Consider the following 24,758-nt stretch of genomic DNA (forward strand, 5'->3'; position numbering starts at 1 on the left):
AGTTCGCCAAAGAGTGGACAGAGACGTGCTATGATAACTGGGATGATAGGTCGAATAACGGAGGAGGAAAGGTCGTAAAGGACGGTGATAAGGGTAAAGCTTTTTGCCTTGGTCATTTGCCGCGACAGTGACCGAGTAGTGTAGGGCGCAAAAATCACGATTCGAGGAAGAACAAGTAACTCGAAAGACGAAGAATCGTAACGCGAGTTACGAAAATAACGTATTCCTCGTATATAAAATTCTATCGGATAAAACCGAGAAGATTAGAGTAAATACCGTTTCGTTCTATTTTATATTTATTCTCCGCGATCGAATCGAAACTTGGATTTTCCAAAATTAAAAACGAGGGGAACGACCCTTCCTCCTCCCCTTCGATCGATGAACGAGAAAAAGCGAGGTTTCCATTTCTTCCGCTCCATATCCGGAAGGCAGTGATCAACGCTACCCGTTCTTTAGTTCCGGATGCGCCCGAGCGCGTGAAGGCCGTGACCAGTAACGAGGACGCGGTGGTGATATCTTGGCTGCCGCCGCGGCGGCCGAACGGCATTCTCACCAAGTACACCGTCCATATCCGGGTGTTGGACCAGGGCCAGGAGGTGAAGACCATTAAGAGTTCGTTGCCTGCGCAGAACCTGCACCACGAGGCGACCGGGTTGAAGCAGCGCGAGTCCTACGAGGCCTGGGTTACGGCCTCCACCAAAATAGGGCAAGGACCGAGAACTCCGGTCATCAAACTTCAACTGAGCAATACCGGTAAGCCAAACTTTCCTCGGGGAGAGGAGAAGGATTTTCTTCCTCCTTCTTTCTCTTCTTCTTCCTCCCGCTATACTCGCTCCCCGAGGAATCGATTTCCAACGGCTCGATTCGCCAACGATCGGTGCGGTGAACGCGCGGCAGGAAATTGGGCCAATGAAACGTGCAACTTTTATGAAAAATTCCCCACTCTCCGGAGGAATGAGACCGCGCGATCGTGGTTTTGTATCGCGTGCTCGACGATCCTACGATGGATCGATTTTGGACAACGAGAGAGATACACAAGATCGATGTGCGAACGTGAAGAAACTGTTGGATATACACGGTGCTAATGATCGAGTAATTGGAATACTTCGCGCCACAAATACCGGTGATCATCGAGTAACCGAACCAGTGATTAACGTCGATACAATAACATATTATCCTTTTTCCATACTACTTTTCACGGAACAAGTTCGCTGTTAAGAGAACAAGATTTCGTTGCAGGCACTCGCTCCCGATCTCGTTCCGTATGCATGGGATATTCAATCGACCCTGTTCCCGCGATTCTTTGCGTTTGAGTTCGACGGAGTTGGCGAAAGTTGATCGACGAGCTCGAATAATATATATACATATACACATATGCACAGAGTTGGCGCAGAGTTCCGAGAATTATGCATTTTAATCCATAACCCTCTCACACGCGTCGTCGTTAATAGAAATCTGTGCACGAGTTTTGTTTTTCGTCGAAAACTCCCCCCTCCTACCCCATATATATATATATACACATATTCATATACATAATTCGAGAGAAACAAAGTGAGGAGGAGAAAGGAAAAGGGGAGGGTAGAGGAGGAGGGAAGTTTGGAAAGTGAACTCAAACACGGAGGATCATAGCTGGAGCAAGTTTAACGAAGAGCAAGGATAACCGGGACTTTTAATTAGTTCCAGCAGCTATAATATCGTTCGGAGTGCCGCTCGTGGTGCCTTGGAGGGTGGACGTCAATATGGCCTGTCTTGCAGTCGGTATTCCACGTCCCACGGTGGAATGGCGTCGGGGCGACGTCAAGTTGCAGCAGAAGTGAGTGGCGAAAGTGGTGGAATCCGAGGATATATATCCTGTATCGCGTTGATCGCTGACCGAGTTTTTCTTATTTTTCCTTTTTTCATCGGACAGGTCGGACATCGGGGCGGACAACGCGTTGACGTTGAGGAACGTGCAGAGAACTCACGAGGGCAACTATTCCTGCCACGTGAAGAATTCCCTCGGTTCCGATGAAATCGTGTACACGCTCCAAGTACAAGGTACGTGGAACTTGATCGTTCGCCAGGATAAGATTCCGTCGAACGATCGGGATTCTTCATCCCTCGTCGATCGTTTGGGAATAATTTTCCCGTTATTCGATGAAAGAAGGGACACGGATTCCATCGTTGTTTGCGAAATATCCTGGAAAATCCTTTGGTATATTATATTTTTATCTCTCGTGAAAGCTAATTATGAAATTGTATCTCATACAGGTCGAGGTTTAAAGATGGAATTCACGCATACGATGCACGCATCTCCATTTATTATTATTATTATTATTATTAACTTTCAATAACGATAACGTTTACAAAAATTTTTTTTCTCTTCCCCATTCGATTCGATATAAAATTCTCGCCACTCGAAACGCTCGCGTAAATGGTGTTTTTTAGCTCTCGCGAGAAACGAATAACCACGGTGGGGTGGCGAATCGGGTCAACGGGTCGCGTTCCCGTCGAAAACGGGACGACAGGACACGGGGAACGGTGTCCCCCCTCCCTGGGAAATTTTCACTCCTTTTTCGCGCGCATCGCATGGATATTATCGCGGTAATGAACGGGAACGGGTCACAGGAGGGGTGAAAAAGCTTGTCACCGACCGGGTTCGTTAAAAGTTGCAAAAACCAAATCGTTTTTTCGTTGCGGTGGTCGCACACAATTATCCCGCATAATTCCTCCGCTGGTTGAAAATTCGAGCGCCACTGTTCGGACTCCTCGTTACGTGAAACGTCACGACTTTCGATCGTGGAACGCATACGAATTCGCATGCGATCGAATTTCGAAGTTTCTTCTCCCTCTTCTTCTCTTCGTTCGAAATCGCCCCGTTCTCGAGACCGGCGTGTTAATCGCGCGTGTGTAAACTTTGCGCAGTGCCGCCAACTCCGCCGACTTTGCTCGCCACCGGCACCACGACCGACGCGGTCCAACTGCAATGGAAACAGGGGGACAACGGGGGCGCCCCCATCAAGGGATTCCTGCTGGCGTATCGTCGCGAGTTCTCCGAGTGGGAGGAAGTGATGATCGACAGGAAGGCGAACACGTATCTTCTGGAAGGATTGCAGTGCGGGACCAGGTACCAGTTCACGTTGGCGGCGTTCAACAGGATCGGTAGCGGGAGCGCGAGCAAGATCGAGACGGCGAAGACGAATGGGACGAAACCGATCCCGCCCGTCAAGCATCAGTTGATCAAAGCGAATCAAACGTTCGTTACGTTGGAGTTGAACTCGTGGCAAGACGGGGGCTGTCCTTTGCTCTACTTCGTGGTCGAATACAGGAGGTTGCCCGGTGATTGGTTGCTCTGTAAGTTGCACTTCGATATTCGATTCCCTCGTATAAAATAATTTCATCGCCCAATTTTTCCCCCCGCTTTTCTCGTCGATCGATCGACCCGAAAAGCCAAAGCCGAAAATATTTATGGTAAAACGGTAAAACGTGGAAAGGCTCGAAAATTGTCCCCGGAATGTTCCCAGCCAACGCGTCGTCGCGATCTGTTTCACGCAACGAGCCTTACTCTCTGTTCCAGTCTCGAACAACGTGCAACCACAATCGAGATTCTCCATAGTGAACCTGGATAGCGGCGCCAAATACGAGCTCCGCGTCACTGCGTACAATAACGCGGGCTCGACGCAGGCCGAATACTCGTTCACCACGTTGTCGCCGACCGGTAGCAATCGAATACACGACGAGCACCCGCCCGAAACCGAGGAGACCTCGCTTCTCTTCGACGCCCACGTGCTCGCGCCTAGCGTCATCTCGCTTCTGGCCGTGTTCCTCACGGTGGCCGGCGTCTGCTTTTGCTTGAAAACACGTGAGTCCTCCATTCGTATTATTCGCCCTCACCGATATCAAAGGTATAAATCTCTGGATCGGATCGAGCAAGGCGCCAAAGGATCTCGTCATCCGATCGAGCGACTTTTTTACACTCACGCTTTTACGATTGGGAAAAGGCGATAGATATAACCGAAAATTCGAATTCATTTCCGCGTTATCGCGTATGCTCAAATAACCGTGCATATAATTAAAATCGCCGGCGGATGTGTATCTCGCATTGTATTGAAACAAGCGATATCAAACAAAGAACCATCGAATCGATGTTCAATTAACGATCCTAATTGCCTATATTTAAATATATTGATATAAAACACGAGTGCACACACCATCGAAAAGCATAATTCCGCGTTGCATCGGAATCGCACTCCTCGTCCCTACAAACGAAATTCACCCGATGCGTTCTCGCGCTTTGCCCACCCAATCGCAAACTATGCTTCTCGACCTAACCTCGCTACGATTGCATCTCTGATCCAACAATCGGCCACTCTCCAATTCCTCTAAACTCTCCAATTCCCTTGATCGAATCGTAGTAGGTACAAAATCGAAGATCGATCAAAGGACATCGAGTCCATCCAGATCCGGATCGTCCAGAACGCCGTTCATTTCTCGGAGGAAAGGGGAGACGAAAAGGGTTTCGATGGATAGGATTTCAACGGTGGCGGCAATTTGCATTAAGGGAAGGAAGGGTGTGTTGCTGGCGCCACGCTCGTGCCACTCGTCGTTATCGAGTGGCTAAACGTCGCGATATCGTGCTCCAATTACCCTGCGCTCTTCGAGGGGTGGCTTCGAGATATCGTCCGGCTAAAATTGATCCCTTCCCTTCTTTCCTTTCTCCCTCCTCCCTCCGTGGACGCGATTACTTCGAATCGAATCGAATCGAACAGATTCGATTATTAATTAAAAGCGAACGAGGCATTTCCACGCAATTATATCAACCGGTTGTTGACGGTAACGCGCCACGATCGTCCCCTCCCCTCCCCCGGCACGCGTGGAACGGATCCGACAAATATTTACGCGACCGCGATTAGTGGAACGCGACACGACGACGTCGTTTCACTCGTCGAATTCCTCGTTTCCGCCGGGGAATCTCTCCGGCGAAAATTTGATCCCGCTCGATAGATGGCAGACGCTGTACACTTACGAGATAACCGCGATCTCCTTTTCAAGATAAGTGTTGTTACAAGTTTAATCGACGCGAGTCCTTTGTTCGCTTTCAAACACTTTGATGGTTGGACGATGAAAGCCTGGCTCCAATTTCTCTTCGGTAACGCGATGGCGGTGGTGGTGGTGGTAACAGTGTTCTGATCGAGCGTTTGGTAAAACGATTCGGTGATTTTATTAGAGTGCCTCGTAAATTTCTTTCTTCTTTTTTTTTTTGATACGAAACGAATACGAAACGAACACGATATTCGTTGTTTAAGATTGATTTATATATGAATTGTTCTGCTCTATCATCTTCTAAAATTGTTTTGTGAGGTTTACTTGCGAAATATTTTTCAGATGCGTTTTTATTATATACAGCTTTTCTCTTACAATATGCGATTTCGCGTTGCCGTGATGAAAAAACGCCGTTTTTCTTTCGATTTATCAAGTTATCATTATCTCATTGCAGTATTTGACAGAATCGATTGTTTCACCTTGAGGAAGGAGCTCGTACTAGTCTTTCCAATCCCACCAAATGAACAAAAGAACGGTTTAAAGTCCAGGCTTCGCGACAATCTATTATCCTTCCTTGGAAGTGCGTTTTCGATGCACGTTTGATCCGAGTCTCGTCTCCGGTGACAAGCCTCTTTAAAAAAGGATCTCTTTCGTGTCGCTGGAGAAACGAATCGCGCGTAGATTCACAAGTACAAACTTGACATCGATCGATCAGGTGATTATGTCGTCCTGGAAATGTTAACTATCTCGCGCTATATCGGGGATTTTGGCAACGATAAAGTTCCATATAGCGTTCATCCAAATCTCTTATACCAATCGTGGACGATTTAAAACGGTTTTACAAAAATCTCCTTTTCACTATCGTTTGCGCTATTACCTTTTTTTCAAAGCAACGAAGGACAACACGCCTCAAATGCTTCCTCCATCCATAATGAACGACGTAGAAAAAAGTTTCAAAAGAGTTTTCTGTCACCAACGAAATTTTCATAAAAGTCATCCCTTGTTGAGAAAGAAACTTACGATATATTCCTCGCAATTCACGAGATTCGTTCTGTTGTATAAACGGATGATTTTCAGACGCGGAGCGATCGGGGAGAGCGAACGATCCGAGCTCGCAAACCCAGGCGGCGCTGGAGAACAAGCACAACATGGAGCAGAGGGAACAGTACTACGCGACGGTGAGGAAGCCGGGGCAGCAGTCGCCCTGTCGCGAGGTGAGCGCCCTGGAAAGAATACCCGAATATTCCGAAGACATTTATCCGTACGCCACCTTCAATCTGCCCGAGCAGGAAAACCTGTCGGCGAACCCGATGCGACAGGCGTTCTACTACGAACGCAGCGAAACCATGCTGCAAGGCAATCAGGTGCGATAAATAGCAATGATACGAACGCGCGGCCTATAATATTTGTTAATCCATCGAGAAACACCTCTTTCGTCTCGCGCCAAAGAAATGCATCTTCGTCGCGTAAGCGAGTCGATGCGACGATTTGCTTCTACATACACGCGCATATATCCCGTGAAAGTAGCGAGTTACTCCTCCAAAGTGGAGACTTTGGCTCGTAAGTAAACGTCTCTTCGAGGGGAGGGGAAACTCGTTACGCGATGAATCTCGACACACGAAGGGAGAGGGTTTCCAGGAAGGCGCGTGGAAATCTAATTTAAAGAAAATGGGGGAGAGAATGGGAGGAGCGTAGAGTAAGGAGCGTTTGGACGCGTTTCAGTGCGACATGGAGCAGTACACGAAGGTGCGGGGAAGGGCGAGGCGGAAGTCGAAGTCGTTCAAGTCGGAGTCGGAGGAGTACGACACCCTGGGCTCGGACAGCGACACGGAGGTGGGGACGAGCAGTCGGACCGAGTCCTCGAACCACCTGGACGACTCCGGTCCGGCGTCGATAATGACGCGTTCCCCGGGGCCGAATTCGATCGGGCAGAGGGAGCAGCGACTAGCCCTTGTCCCGAGGCCGGTTCATCATAGTAAGTTAGTATTCGATTTTCTGTGTCGACGCCGGCAACAGCCTTAAAACAAGCGATCCAAGCCGCCACTAACGCATCACGTTTCTCGCATCGACGTGTCTCGCGCGCAGATGTGCTGTACCACACGCACGAATCAAGTACATCAACCGAGCCGTCACCAATTTCTGAGAGGAAGACTTTCCCGAGGCTCGAGAAGCAAAGGTAAGAACGCCGTTGGTTGGGGAAACGAGGCGAGATCCATGCTCGTTCGTCGATTTCCAGGAATCAAGGAGCAACGCCCGACATGGGGATGGACGGTCGAGTGCCGGGGATACTGCGGCCCGTGATGAAGCTCTCGGATTCCGGGATGCATTCGTATTCGAGGGGAGGGTCGCCGAGTCAGGGTGGGAGGCCTGGGTCCTGCGATCGGCTGGGGAAGGATCCGAGCCCGAGGAAGTCGGTAGAGTCGTTGTGCCTGCTGGAGGAGCCCGGATCGTCCAGAATGGCGAGGAGGGAGGAGGACTGGGGCAGCGAGCTGTCTACGTTGGAACTGAAACCGCCGACAGGTTTCACGGACGCGCACGAGACCAGCGAGGCCGAGTGCGATATCGACATGAAGCTGAAGCTCCACAGGAAGAGGACGGGTTTTCCTTCTAACTCGCTCTCCAAATCACCTAAAGACTTCACTATCACTGTCTAACTGTGTTAATCAAATATTCGAAGAAAAAGAAAAGAAAAAACGAAACGAAACGAAACGAAAAAAACGAAACGCTAACGAAACGAGTAAAGAAAGAAAGAAAGAAAGAAAGAAAGAAAGAAAGAAAGAAAAAAAAAACGATATATCGCATAAGGAACACAGATACACGCACGTACATACAGACACACAGACACGTAAATTAAATAAAGATGCCAAAGCATGATGAGTGTTAATTCAAAAAAGCAAAAATGTAAACAAAAAAAAAAAAAAAAAAAAAATGAAACGCAAAATGAAATTTTTCCTCGCCGATGAGATTGTCGGGATCCCCCAACGCTTCTCTGTGGATGGATGACTGTCTTTCCGTGTAACTACCGTCGACGATCCATTTACAATAAAGAGGTATTTTTGTAAGAAAAACCGGAAAAGAAGTTAACCGTTGAGTGATTTTTTTTCGTCAATCCTTATCTCCCATAATATACGCGATGACGAACGTGTCGAAGAACGTTATTATTCCGTGTTATTTTTCCCTAAATGTCAACGAAGTTTATCGATTTCAAGTTTAAATTCATCGACAATTGATGGTGGTACTTCGTTAACGGCGATCGAGTAGATAACATCGAAGCGAATTTGGAAATTCGAACCGATCGATCGCCCGATTCCCATCCCACTGGCGAGGACAGTGATTCGTTAAAATGACAATTTGTGGCCATAGACGCGGTCATAAACGAGACGTCAATCAGCTTAATTACCAACGCTTATCAGTTGCGCGTCAGTCGTGTTTCTACGGGACAGAAATTCGATTCTGTCTGGAGACGGAATCGTTGCGTTTGTCTTCCTGATCGATACGTTCGAATGTGTTTCACCGATTTTATATCCGTTTGATATCGATTCGATTCTTCTTAAAAATTATATATACAGTAAAATTTACTGTGAACTTGAATTTTCCATTTAATAAAGAGACTTCGAACATTCGAAGCGCATCATTAAGATGTATCGATGTTTTGCGAATTCGTTTTAGAAATATATTTTAAAGCTGACAACGTTATTATATTTTTTTATATTAAATATATTAAGATGTATATGTAGTTTTGAGAAAGAAAAAAAACGATAAAATTGTTCGGTCCTGTAAAGTCCTGTGTAACCGTGCTTGTGGTTACGCGGTAGGAACACGTATAAACAAGGAAAGGAAATAGTGAGAGGAAGACAGAGATAGGGTAAAAATATTGAAATCAGCGCCATCTTCAGAGTGCCGCAAACGAAACACGCGTGGAAAGGATAGAAAATAATAGAAAAAAGATAGAGATAGGATAAGAATTGACCGTCAGCGCCATCTTTCGAGCTTTATTCAAAGATATTTCTTTCCGGGACTCGATAGATGGCGTTAATCCTCGATTCTTACTCTTCTTTATCTTACCTTTGAAGAAGTAATTTTCTCAAGAGATGGCGTTGATAGTTAATTCTTATCCTATCTCTATCTTTTTCTTACTATTTTCTATCCTTTCTACGTGTGTTTCGTTTGCGGCACTCTGAAGATGGCGTTGATTTCAATATTTTTACCCTATCTCTGTCTTTCTCCAATTCATTATTTCCTCTCCTTATCTATATCTTTACATTTACGCGCTCAAAAGATGGCATCGGTACCTGATTTGAACTTTATGATTTTTTTTTTTTTACCAATCTATCAATTAAAAATCTTAACCAAGAGAGTCTGATTTTTATACGAGAAGAAATTATTTTTGAGATCTGTTAAGTTTTGCGATTGAAATTATTATAAATCCTACGCTCGTCGTTCCAAATCAAAAAGCATACGAGACAACAAACGCAAACAACGGGATGAGAATCGTTAGATTAATTTTTCTAGGTAATATTTACCATAGATAATGATGAAAAATTTTAAATCGATATTCTTACTACTACTTATATATATATATATAAGCAAACATCGAGAAGAGTTTCTGATAATCTATAATCTACTTTTGATAAATGCAAAATAAATCAATGGCGAGTGAAAAAAAAAAAAAAAAAGAAGAAAATATCGATGTACTACAGCATGATCGATGTAATGAAAAAACTCAAGATTTTTTTCGATAGTAAGAAGTGTATATTACTACAACATACTTGTGGGATATCGATTGCAACAATGATCGCATCAGAGAAGGGGTGGGGAGCTGGAGCGGGGGTTTTCTACTCTTCTACACGGCGGATACGTATACAACAAAGAAAAAAATACACACATATTAGCTGTGACAATAATTTGTTCGCGTATCAATACGTGTGTCGTGTAGTTGCATTTTTTCTTTTTTCCCTTCTTCTTTTTTTTTTCCTTTTTTTTCATTTTCACCAGGATAGATTACAAGAAAAGTCGCATATAGAAAAAACGGAAACTACTTCACTCGAATCGTGATAGATTGTATCGAACGCGGAATGGTGCCTGATCGTTCGGCCCACCCCGTTTTCACGTCTATAAAATTATCGTAAAATACGTATATGGCAGTCAAACAATGTTTTCGTTTTCGTTGATCGTCTAAAAAAATGGGCGTGGAATGTCTCTTCACTTTTTTCCCCTTCTTTTTTTCTTTCTTTTCTTTCTTTTTTTTCTTTTTCTTTTTTTACTCCGTTCGTTTCATTTTTTTATTATTTTTCGTTTGTTAAAAAATTCGCGTAAACGATGATTGGCAGACAGTCGTTGGCAATGTTTCGTTTTCTTTTTTTTTTTTTTTTTTTCGCGCAAATGGAAGAAAGAAAATCGTGAGGTTCACACGAGCGAGGACAGTCGTCGAGAAAATCTGAACGAGCATCAGTTCGACACTTAACATTGAGTATTACGCAGGTAACTGGTTAACATTTATCTCGGTGTGAGTTATACATCCATGCTAGCTTAGTATTTAATTGGTCAAGATATTGTTTACGATGAAAGGACATACGCGTGATCTTTTTGTCTTCTTTTCTTTCTTCTTCTCTTCTTGTGCATTTCTCAAGTCGCGCATTTTCTTAAAGAAATTCGTGATCGTGACAACAACCGGAATCTCGTACTCGATCTTTTTCTTCCAAAATTAATAATCGAACGTGTCGCTAATTCTTTAATTCTAGTTCGAGTTTCTAGTTGTTCTCATTCAAATTATATGTACGCATTTCGTTCAACGAGTTGTTTCAACTTTGCAAACATTTTTTGTACTATGTCGAATTGAAAAGGTGGGCGTGCTAATCGTAATGCAACTGCGAACGCACAATTTCTCCGAAGTTAGAAGTTAATTCACAATTGACCGTGGCGAACGTGATGAAAAAGTTAATCCCATTGTTGAGGTAAAAATTATCGATTACAAAAGTAAGTAGATTATAAACGATGAACGTAAAATCTATTATCGTAGAAGATAATAATTATTCGTACGCGCTCGGTCGCAGTTTGATCGCATAACTGCGAAATTAACCGATAATTAACAAAAACGACCTCGCGATATTTCATTTTCTTTCTGTTTTTCCTACGCAGTTTCATTACGATATTGTCGTACGTAGCGGAAGTAGCGTGCTATGAAAAATTTAAAGATTCGAGGGAAGAAAGGTGAAAGAGATAATAGGATACGTGATCAATTAGGCCAATTGCACGTGCGGTGTAAAGTCGCGAGTGAAAAGTCGTTCCGTCATTACGATAGGAGGCAAAAGCTTTTCAGTGTATCGTTATCCCATTTCTCTCTCTTTCTCTCTCTCTCTCTCTTTTTCTCTCTTCTCTCGCTCGCTCATTCTCTCTCTCCTCTCTCTCTCTCTCTCTCTCTCTCTCTCTCTCTCTCTTTCTAGAGCGCTACGCATGTCGTCCGATCGTCGATTAGCTGAATGACAATTAATGCTTGTGTTATTTAGTGTACACGTGAAACATCATGGATACGTATATAAAGAGTTTCTCTTATCGTAGGCCTGTGCGAATACTTGCATTTAAATGTCGCGCGTCGATTGGCTCGATGCCGCGGAAATTAACACGTTGAAAAAAAAGAAACGTACGATAATCGTAATAATGGTACAATAATGATCATAAAAAACACCGTTTCATCGGTCGCGATTTCCTCTTCTCGTAGTCGTTTCTTTTTTTTTCTTTTTTTTTTTTTTTCTTCTTTTTTTCTTTCTTAATTCGTTTGTTGTTGCAGTCTTGTTGCAGTGCGACGTTGTACGTTCCCCGCGCGCGGATACTCTAATACGAATAACGTGACATCATGCTCGACCCGAAAATTGCCGATCTAACTGATGATTTCCCCGATGATATATTTTCGTCCCGCTAATTTTCTAATTGTTTCTTTTTTTTTTTTTTTTTTCTTGGTCGGACTGTACGATCAAGCGTTCGACTTTTCTTTGCTCGTTACCATATCCGATTCATTAGAAAAAAAGATCACCTCGATCACGTGTCAAAGTTGTTCAGTGGTAGTAGGCCTTCGATACGCGTGCCTCGCGCTCCTTTTTTTTTCTCTCTTTTCTTTTTTTTTTTACATTACCCTCGAACGTATATTTATCTTTCTATCGGATTATTTCGATGGCTGCGTCTGCAGTCAGTTCATCGCGTCGTTCGAGAAACGATTCATCACGATCAATTTTCCAATCGATCATCTCGTCACTTGATTTTATAATCGAATTTGAAAAAATTTGAAACAAAAAAAAAAAAAATAATAATAACCAACGAAATCCAATGTAAAAACTCGATTGTATATAAGAGTTTAGCGTTTATTAACGTGTAAGGAGTTTAATTTTAATTTGAAATCGATAACGAAGAAGAAATGATTGCAAAAAAAAAAAAAAGAAAGAAAAAGGAAGAAAGAAAAAGAAAAGAGATTAAAGATAAGATTAGGAAACGAGAATTAACGACGATTACGTCTACTATAACGAACACGTCACAATGTGTGAGACCCTCACCGCGCCAACGCACCCCCTCCGAGCAAACGAACAGCCGTAAACGCAGCCACGCGTTCATTACAACTCGTCCCTAAAGTGTGGAAAAACCCGAACGCGTCGAGTACAGAGAAACAACGATGGGAACGCGATGCGTTCTCCCGTGACAATGCAAGAACGGAAACCGAAATGAACAAGAAAAACGTGTGCGTCCTCGATTACGATTGTGTTATGCTGACTAGAGTCTAAATTATTCTTCTATACACACCTATCTCCGTTATCCTCCGAATTAATTATGTATAATATTTATATATGTATAAACGATGCATCGAACCGATTCAAGGATCGATCGATATACACGCATCCCTCTCCGTTGCACGCCCCTATTTACTTTCTCACGCACACGCGCACTCCCATTCTCTCTCTCTCTCTCTCTGCTCATTTTTATATATCATTCTTTTGTATCCGTATAGGTACATTCAGAATTTACGGTGCTTATGGTAAAATACAGTACAGATTCGTATTCGATGCCATTCGACGAGGTACCGTGGCAATATGCAAGGGAAGAAAATCTATATACGTTTTCGATCGATTGTTTCTTTCCTTTTTTTTCTTTTTTTTTTCTTTTTTTCTTTTTTTTTCTTTTTTTTTTTGTCTATCCCTTTTAATTTTCCTCCGTGTGCCGCGATCGATAGGAGGGACTTGGAATGACGGTGTCCACGCGAGTTTTGCCAACAAAACTATCACACGGCCAATTCTCGAGAACACCCGTGGAAACGCGCGTGCATGCATGCCAATTACGGTATCTCGCGTGGCAATTCAATGCGTAGTTTTCACTCGTATTATAAATATCTGAATATAATATATATATATATATATATATATATATATATATATATATATATATATATTTATATTTGTATTTATATTTATATATTTATATATATATATATATTTATATTTATATATATATATTTATATCTATATATATATATATTTTATCTCTTTTTATGTATACGTTTATGTATGCGTTTTGTCGTGTGATCCTTACTCGCTCGTTTTAAGCAATTAATAACATTCGATTGATTCGGTGGTGCGCTACGATCGTTTTACTGCTAAAAGAGGCTAAGACCAAGTGACCTCGTCATCGTTCATCCTCTATGGACTTTTATAATCGGTTTTACAATGTGCATCCGTGGTTTTGTGTACAATGTGCATATCTATATGTATATACGGTGTACAGTTGGCATCCAGACACGTCTTTGCACGAGTCAACAATATTGTTCTCGCGTTCTAATTTATCCCTAATTACAATAACGGAACCGATATTACATTATCATTATCATTATCATTATCATTATTATTATTATTAATTTTATTATTATTATTATTATTACTATTATTACTATTATTATTATTATTATTATTATTATTATTGTTATTATTATTATTCGCGTATTGTACAGACAATGTTTAGCTTTTTTCTCGTCATAGGGAGGGATTCGCTGGTTCAATCGGTCCAGAGGAATTATCTACTTTCGCGATGCTTCCCCATCCTACGCTCACGAGGAGGAAGACATCGTGTTGTTTCTGTCCAGCTCGAGCTTCTCGCGTTTTACCTATGCTTTTATATTTCGACGGGTAATATATACGCGAGAGAACCAACCACCATTCGTTCCCTCTCTATCGATCGAATTTTCGTGACGAATACTACAGCCAAGATATCTCCTTTCCCTCGAATAATTCACGCTCCCGGTTGTATGTATAACCGAGAGGGGGAGACGAACGGTTCTTCGATCACGAATACCCGCGAATTAATTACGGTGGTGCTCGACACTGGACGTCGGCTCGGTTTCTCTGATTCGTCAGAAGCCTTCTTCCATCGCAAGGCTCGAAGCGATTATGCTCGCTCGGTTGAATGAATCATCGACCAACGTTCCTTTGTCTATCGAAACGATACCAGACTTGACTCGCGATCGTGTACCGATAAAAATCACGAACGAATTCGTCTAACGATCGAATTCTCTTAACCGAAAAGGTGATGGAAGAGATGAAGAAATGCGAAAGATCGAACGTCGTGTAGTCGTACACATCGTTTATTATGGCCCCTCTCTCTTCTCTTTGCTTAATTATGTTTCGTTAATTATGTTTCTTAGCTTCGCTTCGAAACGTGTCCGAAAGTTAGAAAAAAAAAATACGATACGCCGAATTTAGATCTCAGTTATTTCTTTTAGTATTTGTTATCTCCTATCTTTCCGACACGCGAACTATATATAAATCTTAAATTTTATTAATTTTAATCTTCCTTCGGGATCCTTGAATCAATTTTCTTTCAATCGTGCTGCGCGATTCGATAAATTTTTTTCGATATAGAATAAATTTCGTCGAATGATTAATAAAATATCGATGAGTGACGAGTGAATGATTTCGCCGTATGGTAAAAAAAAGACATTTGGTTTTTTCATCGCGTCGATTCATCCACCGAAGGAAGAAGCAAGCTTTTACGTAGTTAAATAGGTTACATTGACATCGAGTTAAAGGAACCGATGACGAGTTATTAAAAAGATCGTTCAATCCTGGATTACATACGTTACATACGTCTTATCAAAACGGACACGATTACATATATGTACATGCACACACGTATAATTTCTTCTTCTCTCTCTTCTTCTTCTTTTTTTTTTTTTTTTTAATTTTTTCCTTACATTTTTTTTTTTTCTTCTCTTTCCCCTCATTTTCGTTAATAATCTTCCACGTCGTCGATTTATTAATCAGCAGTAAAAGGTAAAAACGAAGGACGATCGATCGTTCGTCAACGATTAGTCACGATATATATATATATAAGACGGTAGAAAAACACGCACAGTAGATGGATCGAAGGTGTCACAGGCAGTTTTCGTTTCCGTATCACGTAACGTTATCTTAATTGTACGGTACAAGACTATATAAGAATTTTATTTTGTGAGAGAACAGTCTTCCGGATGATAGGTATTCGATAGAAAAAAAATGATCGCGCGGCAAAGGAACTCGTGGCTAGAATAGATATACTCGGGTACAACAAAGTGTCCAATTTTTGTGTTTTTCTTTTTCTCTCTCTTTTTCATTTTTTTTTCTTTTTTTTTTTTTTTCTTTTATATCACAATAAAAAAAAAGTCTCACTGGATCACATGATTTTGAACAGCATTATTAATATATACAAAAGTTGCTGAATCATATATCTAGATTATCCCCGATATCACCGGAGCGGGGATTTTTGAGGATTGGAAATTAATCTCGTTAATTATCGAACGTCTCGAATTGCCGTCGCCATAGATTTTCGACGCTTGATCGGACAAACGGAGAAAAAAGGGCAACGAAATTCACGCGCGACGAAGAAAATTCTAAAATTACAAATTTATCTTTGCTGCGATACATCTTTCACGTTTCGTTTAATTCGAATGTTACACGATGTTAGAAATGGATTACGACATTAATTAATTAGAAGGGAAGATAGACAGATAGATGAATAGATAGATCACGTTTGCTTGCTCATTTCTCTCTCTCTTTCATTCTCTTTCCCCTTTCGCATGCAGTCACACACAAAAACAGATTTCACGCTCGCTAGCTGTTAACTATTTTTTATCGAGTTAATTTAACAGCGATTTAACAGCCACGATTCATCACGGTTTATTACCATTCTCATCGATCATGATTAATCGTAATCATAAATGCTCGCAAATCGACTTTGATCGCCTATCCCTTCTCTTATAATTGTTTCGATATATTTTTCTTTCTTTCTTTCTTTCTTTTCTTCTTTTTCTCTAAACATTTTTTCTTGCTTCCTTGTCGAATATTTCGTAATAAACCTCGAGAAAATCGAATGGGAGGCACGACGACGCGTTTACAACATTTTTTTTTTTTTTTCTTTTGGATCCTCAATTCCTTGTGACATTGCATATTCGCTGCGATGAAAAGAGACAGAGGGGTGAAAGGGCGTTATACAGGAACGCGTGTCTTCTAATCGTTTTTTCTTCGACGATGGCAAAAATAAAAAACGTGCACGACTGTCGGCGTTCGATCGCTCGATCTTGCGGCTAAAGCGATGAAACCGCTTTAGGAAAGGACTTAAAACGAAACGAGAATAACGAGTATAAACGATTCTTTGGTAAAGAAGTGGTCGAATGATCCAACTCGCGTATTAGTACGCATATTACGCGTGTAAATTTAAATTAATACACGCGTATTTATACGCGATGTATGATCGCCGTCCAAGTGTGCGAATAAATGAATTATGTAAATGTGCACGTATGCGAGCGAACGGTGTGTGTGTGTGTGTGTGTGTGTATGTGTGTCGGGGTAAGTATATACAAACAAAAAAAAAAAAAAAAACGAGAGAAGTGTACACTCACACTTGATGACGAACGAGGTTGAACGAGGGTGTCCATGGTGGCGTGCGTTAACAAAAATGATTTTTGGCACCCAACGACACCGAGAAACGGACAACCCTCGTTACTTCTTCTTTATATTTTACGTGTACGCGCACATCCTCGCCGACATCCTCGAGAGCGTACGCGTACACTCTATCCTATATCTAAATAACGATTTATTATTTACAGTACAACTGTAGAGAGAATCCCCTTTAGGCTGATCCCACGATCGAATAGCCGTTATTCCGTTTGTGCGAAGACGTGTCCAATTTGGAACTCCTTGCGCTGTGGCCTATACGCCAATGTTCATAGAGAGACAAAGAAATATACAATATATATATATATAAATATATATACATATACTTTTGACGCTTGCGGAGACGATAGGATCACAGTTGTAGCGCGAAGGGATGAAGAGACGAGAGGTTGAAATGGAAGGAGGAATACTCACAGAATCAGGATTACACTTCGGGCAGTGAGGAGCTCGATCGGTTACAGCGGGTCAGACCGGTTCGAGGAAACACTGCAACCGAAGATCGGCAGGCATCATTGAGGTAACATCTTACAGCTCGACTCCATACCCTCTGGTCTCATACGCATGCTGCCGTTCGTCACGTAACCGTTCGCGTCAACGATAACCGATACACTGCCCGGATGGTTGTGATAGCTTACGTTCCGATGGGTCATCACGATGTTTTTCTCGTGCTCGTTCCCCGTATGCGTGAACATACAGCTATCGCTGCTTCTGCTGCTGCACGGTTCCATCGAGTGGTCCACTCGAATCGGGATAGAATAGTCGGACATAGAGTTCACCTCCACCGTCGCGTATTCCCTGATCATCGTCGATTTCGGTGAATAATCCATCTGCATGTGTTGCATCGACGAGGTGGCCACGTCCGCCTGATCCGTTATCGTGGACACGTGGCCGTTCGCCATCGAGTACAGATCCGGCTCGTCGTGACTTTTCGACGACAGCATAGTCTCCAGACATTGATACAACAACGCGTAATCCTCCTGCGAGGAAATCGAATATTTCGAAAAATATTGAACAACATTTATTAGATACGTATATAAATTGTGCTACCTTTGATCGAAAGACTCCGGGTCGTTTCATGTACAACAATTTCGCGAACATATAAATATCGGCGCTCTTCTCGAACTCCAATTGCTTGTTCAGTGTCGTGAGCAAAATGAAGATTGCAGCCTCGACGCCACCGAACCTAACGTCGAATCGATCGATGTCATTTTTATTCATTATTCATTCGCCGCTCGAGTAGCTCGATTAATCGTAATGCGAAAGATTGCTATTACCTATCCATTACGACAATAGGGCCGTTCTGGTAATCCCGATGTAGATCGTGGATCAAGGTTACGAGGGGTCGCGGGTTAGCGTTGTGGGGCCAGAAGCCTGGCTGAGATCGCGGCCCTTGCACGATTTTGGCACTCAATTCGTAATCGTCTTGCAGAGATCGGACCGCCACTTCGCGCAGGATCATCCCACTCGCGGTCTCCTTGATTCCGCACGATCGAACGCGAAATGTCTCCGACTCTAAATCTTTTCCCTCGGTAGGCCAAAATTCCGGATACTCCTGCGGATCGAAAATTTTGAAACATTTTTTTTTTTTTTTTACCGCGTGAATGATGAAAATATCGAACGATTTGCTTTACCTCGTCGCACTCGGTTAACATGACTACAGTTTGCGCGTTGTAATCCCACATCATCTGCCAGAATTCCATGATTGTGTTTTCCATTGGGTGTTGGCTGATGATGAACTCGCGATTCCGATGGAAGCCTGAGAATTTGAACGCTTTGCATATTCCAAGTTACGTCGAGCTTGTGAATAATACGAGATTCGTCATTTACCAGCGATCCATGTAGCGTTGATGTAATCGCTCCCATCGATCCCGGGCTTCGGCGTCAAGTGAACGCGAGCCGTTTCGATCGAAATCACGTCTTGATTCCGATTTTTGTGAAGATTGCACGGTTTGATCGCGGATACGAGATTGAATTCTTTCGGTTTCCACGAAGTCACCAGCTAAAAGAGAGAGAGAGAGAGATTAAGATACTGGAGAAAATCCGGGGAATATAACATTTTATCGTTAACGAATGGCAACCTTGTATTGAGCTTCAAGGTTGTTCCACGCATCGGTATTGGTGTTGTTAGGACTCAACATGTCTTGCACATATTCTAATAAATTGTTTTCCTCGATATTGGTTTCACCGCTTTCAATAGCCTCTTGCAAAGCGTGATGAATGAACACATATTGTTCCTCGGTCTGAACCAAGAAGTTTCTCTGTGTGCGAATGTGCTTTAGAAATCCAAACACGTTCACTTCGTTCTTGCACTTAGCCTGCTTCAGCATGGCATCGATAACAATGTATGTACCCGTACGTCCAACGCCAGCGCTGAAAAGACAACGATTTCGATTCGTGTTTATACGCTCTTTATATCTTCTTCCCCGTCGAATCGATGACCGATCGATCGTCTCTTACCTGCAATGAACGACGATAGGCCCCGCATCCGGGGGATTGGCATTGGAAGATTTCCGGATGAAGCTCAAAACGGGTAACGGATGTTCAGGCACCCCGTGATCAGGCCATCCGGTGTAATGGTATTGCCAAATGATACGTTCTCCCATGTTAACTCCATTCTTCCTTTTCTTCACCTTACACAAAATTGAAGTAACGAAATCATCGTGAAAAATTGATCGATCAATTCTCAATAATAAACATATACCAACCTTCATGTGACGAATTTGAAGAGTACGAATGGTATACGTAGCCATAACGTCCTCCCTCAGTAGAGTCACTTGAATACACCCGTACGTCTCGGACCCCTTCTTAGGCCAGTACATATCACATTTTTTCTGTAGACGAGCGAAATAGAGCAAAATTACGTTCACAATTTGCGTTCACGAAACGCAATTAACGATACTCACGCGGCCACGTTCAACGAGATTCGTAATCATAACGATGATCGATACTCTCTGCTCCCACACCATCCGCCAGAATCCATCGAAAGTTGGTGGCAACGGACCCTGCGTACCGATGTACGCGCGAGTACGTTGCCAACCATCTATGTAATTCGCGTTCACGTAATCGTGACCCTTCTTCGGCGGCCCTCCGCCACACGACAACAACTGAACTCGCGTGTGATCATCTGTGAACAAAGATTTCCTTCTGAATCTCTTTACCACGTGGAACGACTTGCAGCGAGATATTGAGAAAAAAAAGAAAAAATCGTCCAGGTGATTCTCTCCTTTTCTCTCCCTCTCTCTCTCCTCTTTCTCTGATCTATCATCAGCATTGATAGGCATTAACAAGCAGTGCCGCGAAACATCTGTGACCTCATTGTCGAGTGCTGCCAGTCACTCGCATTAAAAACGAACGAGAGTAGCTCGTTAATCCGATAACATCGTGAAACTGGCCGAGAGGCAAGTGGCTCGCGAATTTTGACATATAATCGCGGGATTTTAATTCCAGTCTCACGATTAATATTCTTCTTATCTTAAAAAACGACTTATCGATACGTTATCGATAAAGAAATCGCGAGAAATTTTTCATTCGACATTTTTCCAAAGAAAAAAAGAGAGAGAGAGAGAGATTATGAGATGTTATCGCGAGAACGATATTCGGGTGTTCAATTGAATACGATTATTACGAGCGCATGAATGGCGAATGAAGGTTGAATCTTAATGTAACGTGCACTTGATGCGCGCTTGTCTTCATAAATAGACGGCCTTGATTCCACCATATGATAAGGAACGATCGATTATCGGGAATAACGGAGGAATTTTCTTATCGAGAAACGCGGAGTAAACGGTAATAAAGGTTAATCTAGGATCGAGCGAAGGAAGGAATCGTTTCGAAAACGAGACGGATTGTGGATAAAATGGAAAGCGAGCACGAACTCGATTTCAGCTCCATTGAGGATAGATCCCCGGTGAGGAGGAGGCGAGGTCGAGCCACGACGATTGCGAATTTCCGATCCCCGCGATTACAATTGTCCCCGGCATTGTGCGTTTCTGCCTCGGCGTACGTGAAACCTCGCGTGTGCCCGATGACGAACAAACGTAAGTAACGAATGGAAGGAAACCTTGAAGAAACGGAAACGTGCCAGTTGCCAGAGTTAATCGATTAATCGGGGCGCTCGATCGGTGTTGCCGAGAGTAGAGATAACGCTGAGTGTCGTCCACGATACGGATAGAACGAAATTAAACGTCGCGATATATCGCGAGGATGAAAGGGAAACCGGGTTTAAAAATAGAAGCTCGACGCTGGTGGGCCGGGAGAAGAAAAACAGGAGCGGTGGACCTGTCGAAACCATCCGCGTGCGCTTCGATGGAAATAAAGTTTCGTTCCACGAAGTGAACTTCTCGTTCCGCTGGAAAAAAGAAGAGAGAGAGAGAGGGAGAGAGGGAGGAGGAGAAAAAAAGGAACAAAGTTTTACACGTGCGCTCTAATGGATGCGATTACTCACAGGCTAATATGTTCAAGTATCGGTTCTTCGCTTTGTTCTCCACGTATTGGGAATTCTCCGCTGTGAATTTGCCGCTCTCCGATTGAATGAACTCGTATTCCTTGCTGAATCCAATGTCCCCGTCCGCGTGCAGGCTCGCGACGTGTTGCACGAACTTCTGAATGGCGACCGCGGTACGCTCGCCGTCCTGCTCGCTGTTCTCCCATTCCTGAAGCGTGGGCACGTTGCGAGGCGGATAATCGAGGAAGTAGTACGCGGTGTGGAAGCATTTCCTGAAAATTGGCCTCAGGCAAGGCCTAATGAGTTTCGTCATAAGCGTGCATTCCGAACGAAAAAACGTGAGAGACGGGCACGGGAAGGAGGAAAAGGAAGAAGGAGGGGGACGGACGCAAAAGAGAAAACGAACATCGAATACGTTCTTTTTTTTTTTTTTTTATTATCGAGGCGCATAAAAGTTGTACGACCTTCTTTCGTAAAACTTGTATCCTTATCAAAGCGCAATAATTTGAACGCGATAAAAGACACGAGTTTACCTACGATTTGTTTCCTTTTCGCGTTATCGTTTACGATCGATCCATCGATGTACATACAACCGACGCGTATGCACGATGAGAAATCTTCGTATTCTTTGTTCATCGACGATTTTTCGTAATGGAAAGAAGAAGAAGAAAAAAAAAAGGAGAAGAAGGAGGAGAAGAAGAAAAAAAAAAAGATTTTCGCAAGAGAGAAACGAAACGTTTCCCCGTTTCTACTCTCACAACTCACAGTTCGAGGAACTTCTTCATCCCGTCGACGAGCTTCTCTCACTATCCATTCTAGTTTTGCAGAGAGAAAATTTCCAAGATCGGCAGAGCAAGAAGAAACGGTAAGGTAAACGTTCCTCGAATAGACCAGGAGAGCGAGGAACGCAGAGAGCACAGGCCGAGGCTGGCCGTCCGTGACCCAGAAAATATTCCTTCTTTACACGAATCGTTCCCTCGCGAGTATGATCGCGCACAGGTATCACGGTCGAATCGACGTCCTTGAATAATATATATCTTCGAGCGAATCGGCGATGATCGAAATTTACGAGGGATTGCACGCGACGGCACGTGTTTTGGCACACGACTATCGGGATCGTTCGAGACACTCCACACTCTCCGCGTGAAACGAACGAAACGTGACGATCCGCTCGAAACGAAACGCCGCCGTACGACTGAAGGAAGCCTCGCTTCGCCGTTGTTACATTGCCGTTATCGCGAACGATAAGAGGTCAGCCGGCGATAGAGAGAAGGAGAAAGATTGCGGGGAAAGAAAGGGTTGGAGGGGGGGGAGGAGGGGAGGAAGAGAGGCGAACCGTGAATCGGAGAGAAGCGAATGTTCACCGTTCGCGTAATTGTTTCCCCTGTCCCATTAACGATGATATTGCGCGGTCAGTCTAAATACCACGAGACCAGCCGGTATACTGCTGAGCGCTCGCCGACCCAACTAATCGCGCACCGACTGCGTGCCATTTAATACTGCGTGACTGCATCGTGGATCGTTTGTAATTGCACGATGACGAACGAATGCCTATTATCGTGCGATGGGGCAGAGATATAGCGTTCGCAAAGTTGAATGAGCGAACACGAGCCCGTATCGGCGTGTATCGGCCGGCTTGCGTATCGCGTGCTTGTCGTTAGGCTCGGGAGGAACGAGTATCGCTTTTTTCGAATTGCGAATTCGCGAATTGAGAGGAAAAAGAGAAGAAGAAGAAGAAGAAGAAGAAGAAGAAGAAGAAGAAGAAGAAAGAGAAAGGAAAAAAAGGAAGGAGGAGAAGAAGGAGGAAGAACGATATCGTGCAAAATAAAAGATACAGAGAGGAAAATAAACGGTTGATCCTCACTTCCACAGTACGAAGGAGGTGATCATCAGCATCACCGCGAGACAAGCGCAGATCATCCCGGCGATCACTCCGCTGCTGAACCATATGGTGGTGTGTGGCAATAACGGTGGTGCCCTGTTGCAATCGCGAATACCGCGCACCTTCTGTGGAGCAGAGCCTTCTCCGCGTATAATCAGCCGATTGTCGATAGCGCTCCGCGTGCCTCCGCGTACCACGATCTCGTATACGCTGTTCATCGTCAGGTTGGGTATGATCATCTGTGGATAAAACAACGTTTATCGAGCTTAATCGGTTGCGTAGTGGCAGTTTCTCCGTAATTCCCGATTCTACTCCCCCTCCAACCTTACTTCTCTCTACACGAGAGCCTCGTTGAGTCATGGTAAAAATTTCAATTCGAAATTCAACGAGATAACGAAGTTTCTCTCTGTCCCTCCGTGCATTTCCGCCACGTCTGCAGTCGATAACCGACAAACGTTTTAATCGTTCAAGGATGTTGTTTTCGCAACAGCTTAACTCGTGTCCGTTTCGAACAATCGCCTCTTGTTCGAAACAATTTTATCTGAAATACCATCGAGGAATCGAATAGGAGAGAAAGAGAGAGAGAGAGAGAAAGAGAGAGAGAAGGAGAGAGAAAAAAATCGTTTATCCAAAGAAAGGTTAAAGAAATAGTCGATTGGCCGGGAAAAGATTCGCCAGATATAGAAACAGAGTTCCACCCCGCTAATTCTCAGAAATTGAGAATCTTTTTTCTAGTACTCGTAGAGCTGTTCACGGTGAAACCGCAAGGAACGAAGAAAGTGGAAAGAGATGATCACTGTCGCAGCACTCGGCCATTCGAGTTTAAAATTTAAAAAACTTACCGCGTTCTCGAGATAATTTTTCTCCGTCATCATTTCGATCTCTTCGTAACGATTGTCATTCTCGATCCGATAATTGATGAAGTAGTAGTCGATCGAGCCCCAGAAGATGTTCGGCCTGGCCCATTGGATGTAGACGGAGTCGTGGGTCGGGCAAGTGACGTTCAAGATCAACGGAGCGCTCGGCCCTGAAATATCTGTCCGACGAATGATGTGCTCCGAAGGCTCGCCCTCGTTCTTCCACGTGTAAGCTTTTACCCATATCTCGTACTCGGTGTACGGTTCTGAAAGAGGATTATCGATTAGTCGATTCGATATCGCGATCTGTAATCGAATATTTTTACAACGTGGGATGTGCAGCCATTTTACGAGTAAACATAATTTTTCTTTCTTTTTCTTTTCTTTCTTTCTTTTTTTTTTTTTTTTTTTGCAACAGAAAACAGATATTTAAATATAAACGAATGAAATTGGCGTCGTTGAACGTTTGGATGGAATATCTGATATTTGATATCCACAATGCGCGTATTTCGCAAATGATCGAGCGATTGTGATCGAAAGCAAACGAGACAAACGAGAGTTTAGTTTCGATCGATTTGCAAAATATGTTG

At 43.4% G+C, this 24,758-nt stretch overlaps 2 protein-coding genes across 7 annotated transcripts in view; one reads left to right on the forward strand and one right to left on the reverse strand.

Moving 5' to 3' along the window:
- LOC100868024 (cell adhesion molecule Dscam2) overlaps positions 1-8,106 on the forward strand; it is a 111,635-nt gene extending 103,529 nt beyond the window's left edge. For both annotated transcript variants that reach the window (XM_086906440.1, XM_086906441.1), the window contains exons 20-28: positions 457-753; positions 1,678-1,813; positions 1,910-2,037; positions 2,905-3,333; positions 3,557-3,841; positions 6,100-6,386; positions 6,745-6,997; positions 7,108-7,198; positions 7,259-8,106. In XM_086906440.1, the coding sequence (XP_086762566.1) occupies positions 457-753; positions 1,678-1,813; positions 1,910-2,037; positions 2,905-3,333; positions 3,557-3,841; positions 6,100-6,386; positions 6,745-6,997; positions 7,108-7,198; positions 7,259-7,676 (2,324 nt within the window). In that variant the 3' untranslated portion in view covers positions 7,677-8,106. The remainder of the gene's footprint in view (positions 1-456; positions 754-1,677; positions 1,814-1,909; positions 2,038-2,904; positions 3,334-3,556; positions 3,842-6,099; positions 6,387-6,744; positions 6,998-7,107; positions 7,199-7,258) is intronic.
- A 6,516-nt stretch (positions 8,107-14,622) lies between these two features.
- The window catches only part of LOC100864056 (putative receptor-type tyrosine-protein phosphatase mosPTP-1), a 314,861-nt gene continuing 304,725 nt past the window's right edge, over positions 14,623-24,758 (reverse strand). For 2 of the 5 annotated variants that reach the window (XM_086906436.1, XM_086906438.1), the window contains exons 8-19: positions 24,154-24,434; positions 23,294-23,550; positions 21,430-21,725; positions 19,889-20,109; positions 19,691-19,816; positions 19,443-19,615; positions 19,064-19,355; positions 18,813-18,984; positions 18,617-18,741; positions 18,260-18,537; positions 18,033-18,168; positions 14,623-17,962 (exon numbers count right to left, since the gene is read on the reverse strand). In XM_086906436.1, coding sequence (XP_086762562.1) covers positions 17,495-17,962; positions 18,033-18,168; positions 18,260-18,537; positions 18,617-18,741; positions 18,813-18,984; positions 19,064-19,355; positions 19,443-19,615; positions 19,691-19,816; positions 19,889-20,109; positions 21,430-21,725; positions 23,294-23,550; positions 24,154-24,434 — 2,825 coding nt within the window. In that variant the 3' untranslated portion in view covers positions 14,623-17,494. The remainder of the gene's footprint in view (positions 17,963-18,032; positions 18,169-18,259; positions 18,538-18,616; positions 18,742-18,812; positions 18,985-19,063; positions 19,356-19,442; positions 19,616-19,690; positions 19,817-19,888; positions 20,110-21,429; positions 21,726-23,293; positions 23,551-24,153; positions 24,435-24,758) is intronic. The other 3 variants (XR_015291661.1, XM_086906439.1, XM_086906437.1) reach the window with 3 other exon arrangements.

The sequence above is a fragment of the Apis florea genome, unplaced genomic scaffold, assembly GCF_048593485.1.
Source record: "Apis florea isolate Af1SG1 unplaced genomic scaffold, ASM4859348v1 contig_2495_pilon, whole genome shotgun sequence".
In the NCBI taxonomy this organism is placed as follows: Eukaryota; Metazoa; Arthropoda; class Insecta; order Hymenoptera; family Apidae; genus Apis; species Apis florea.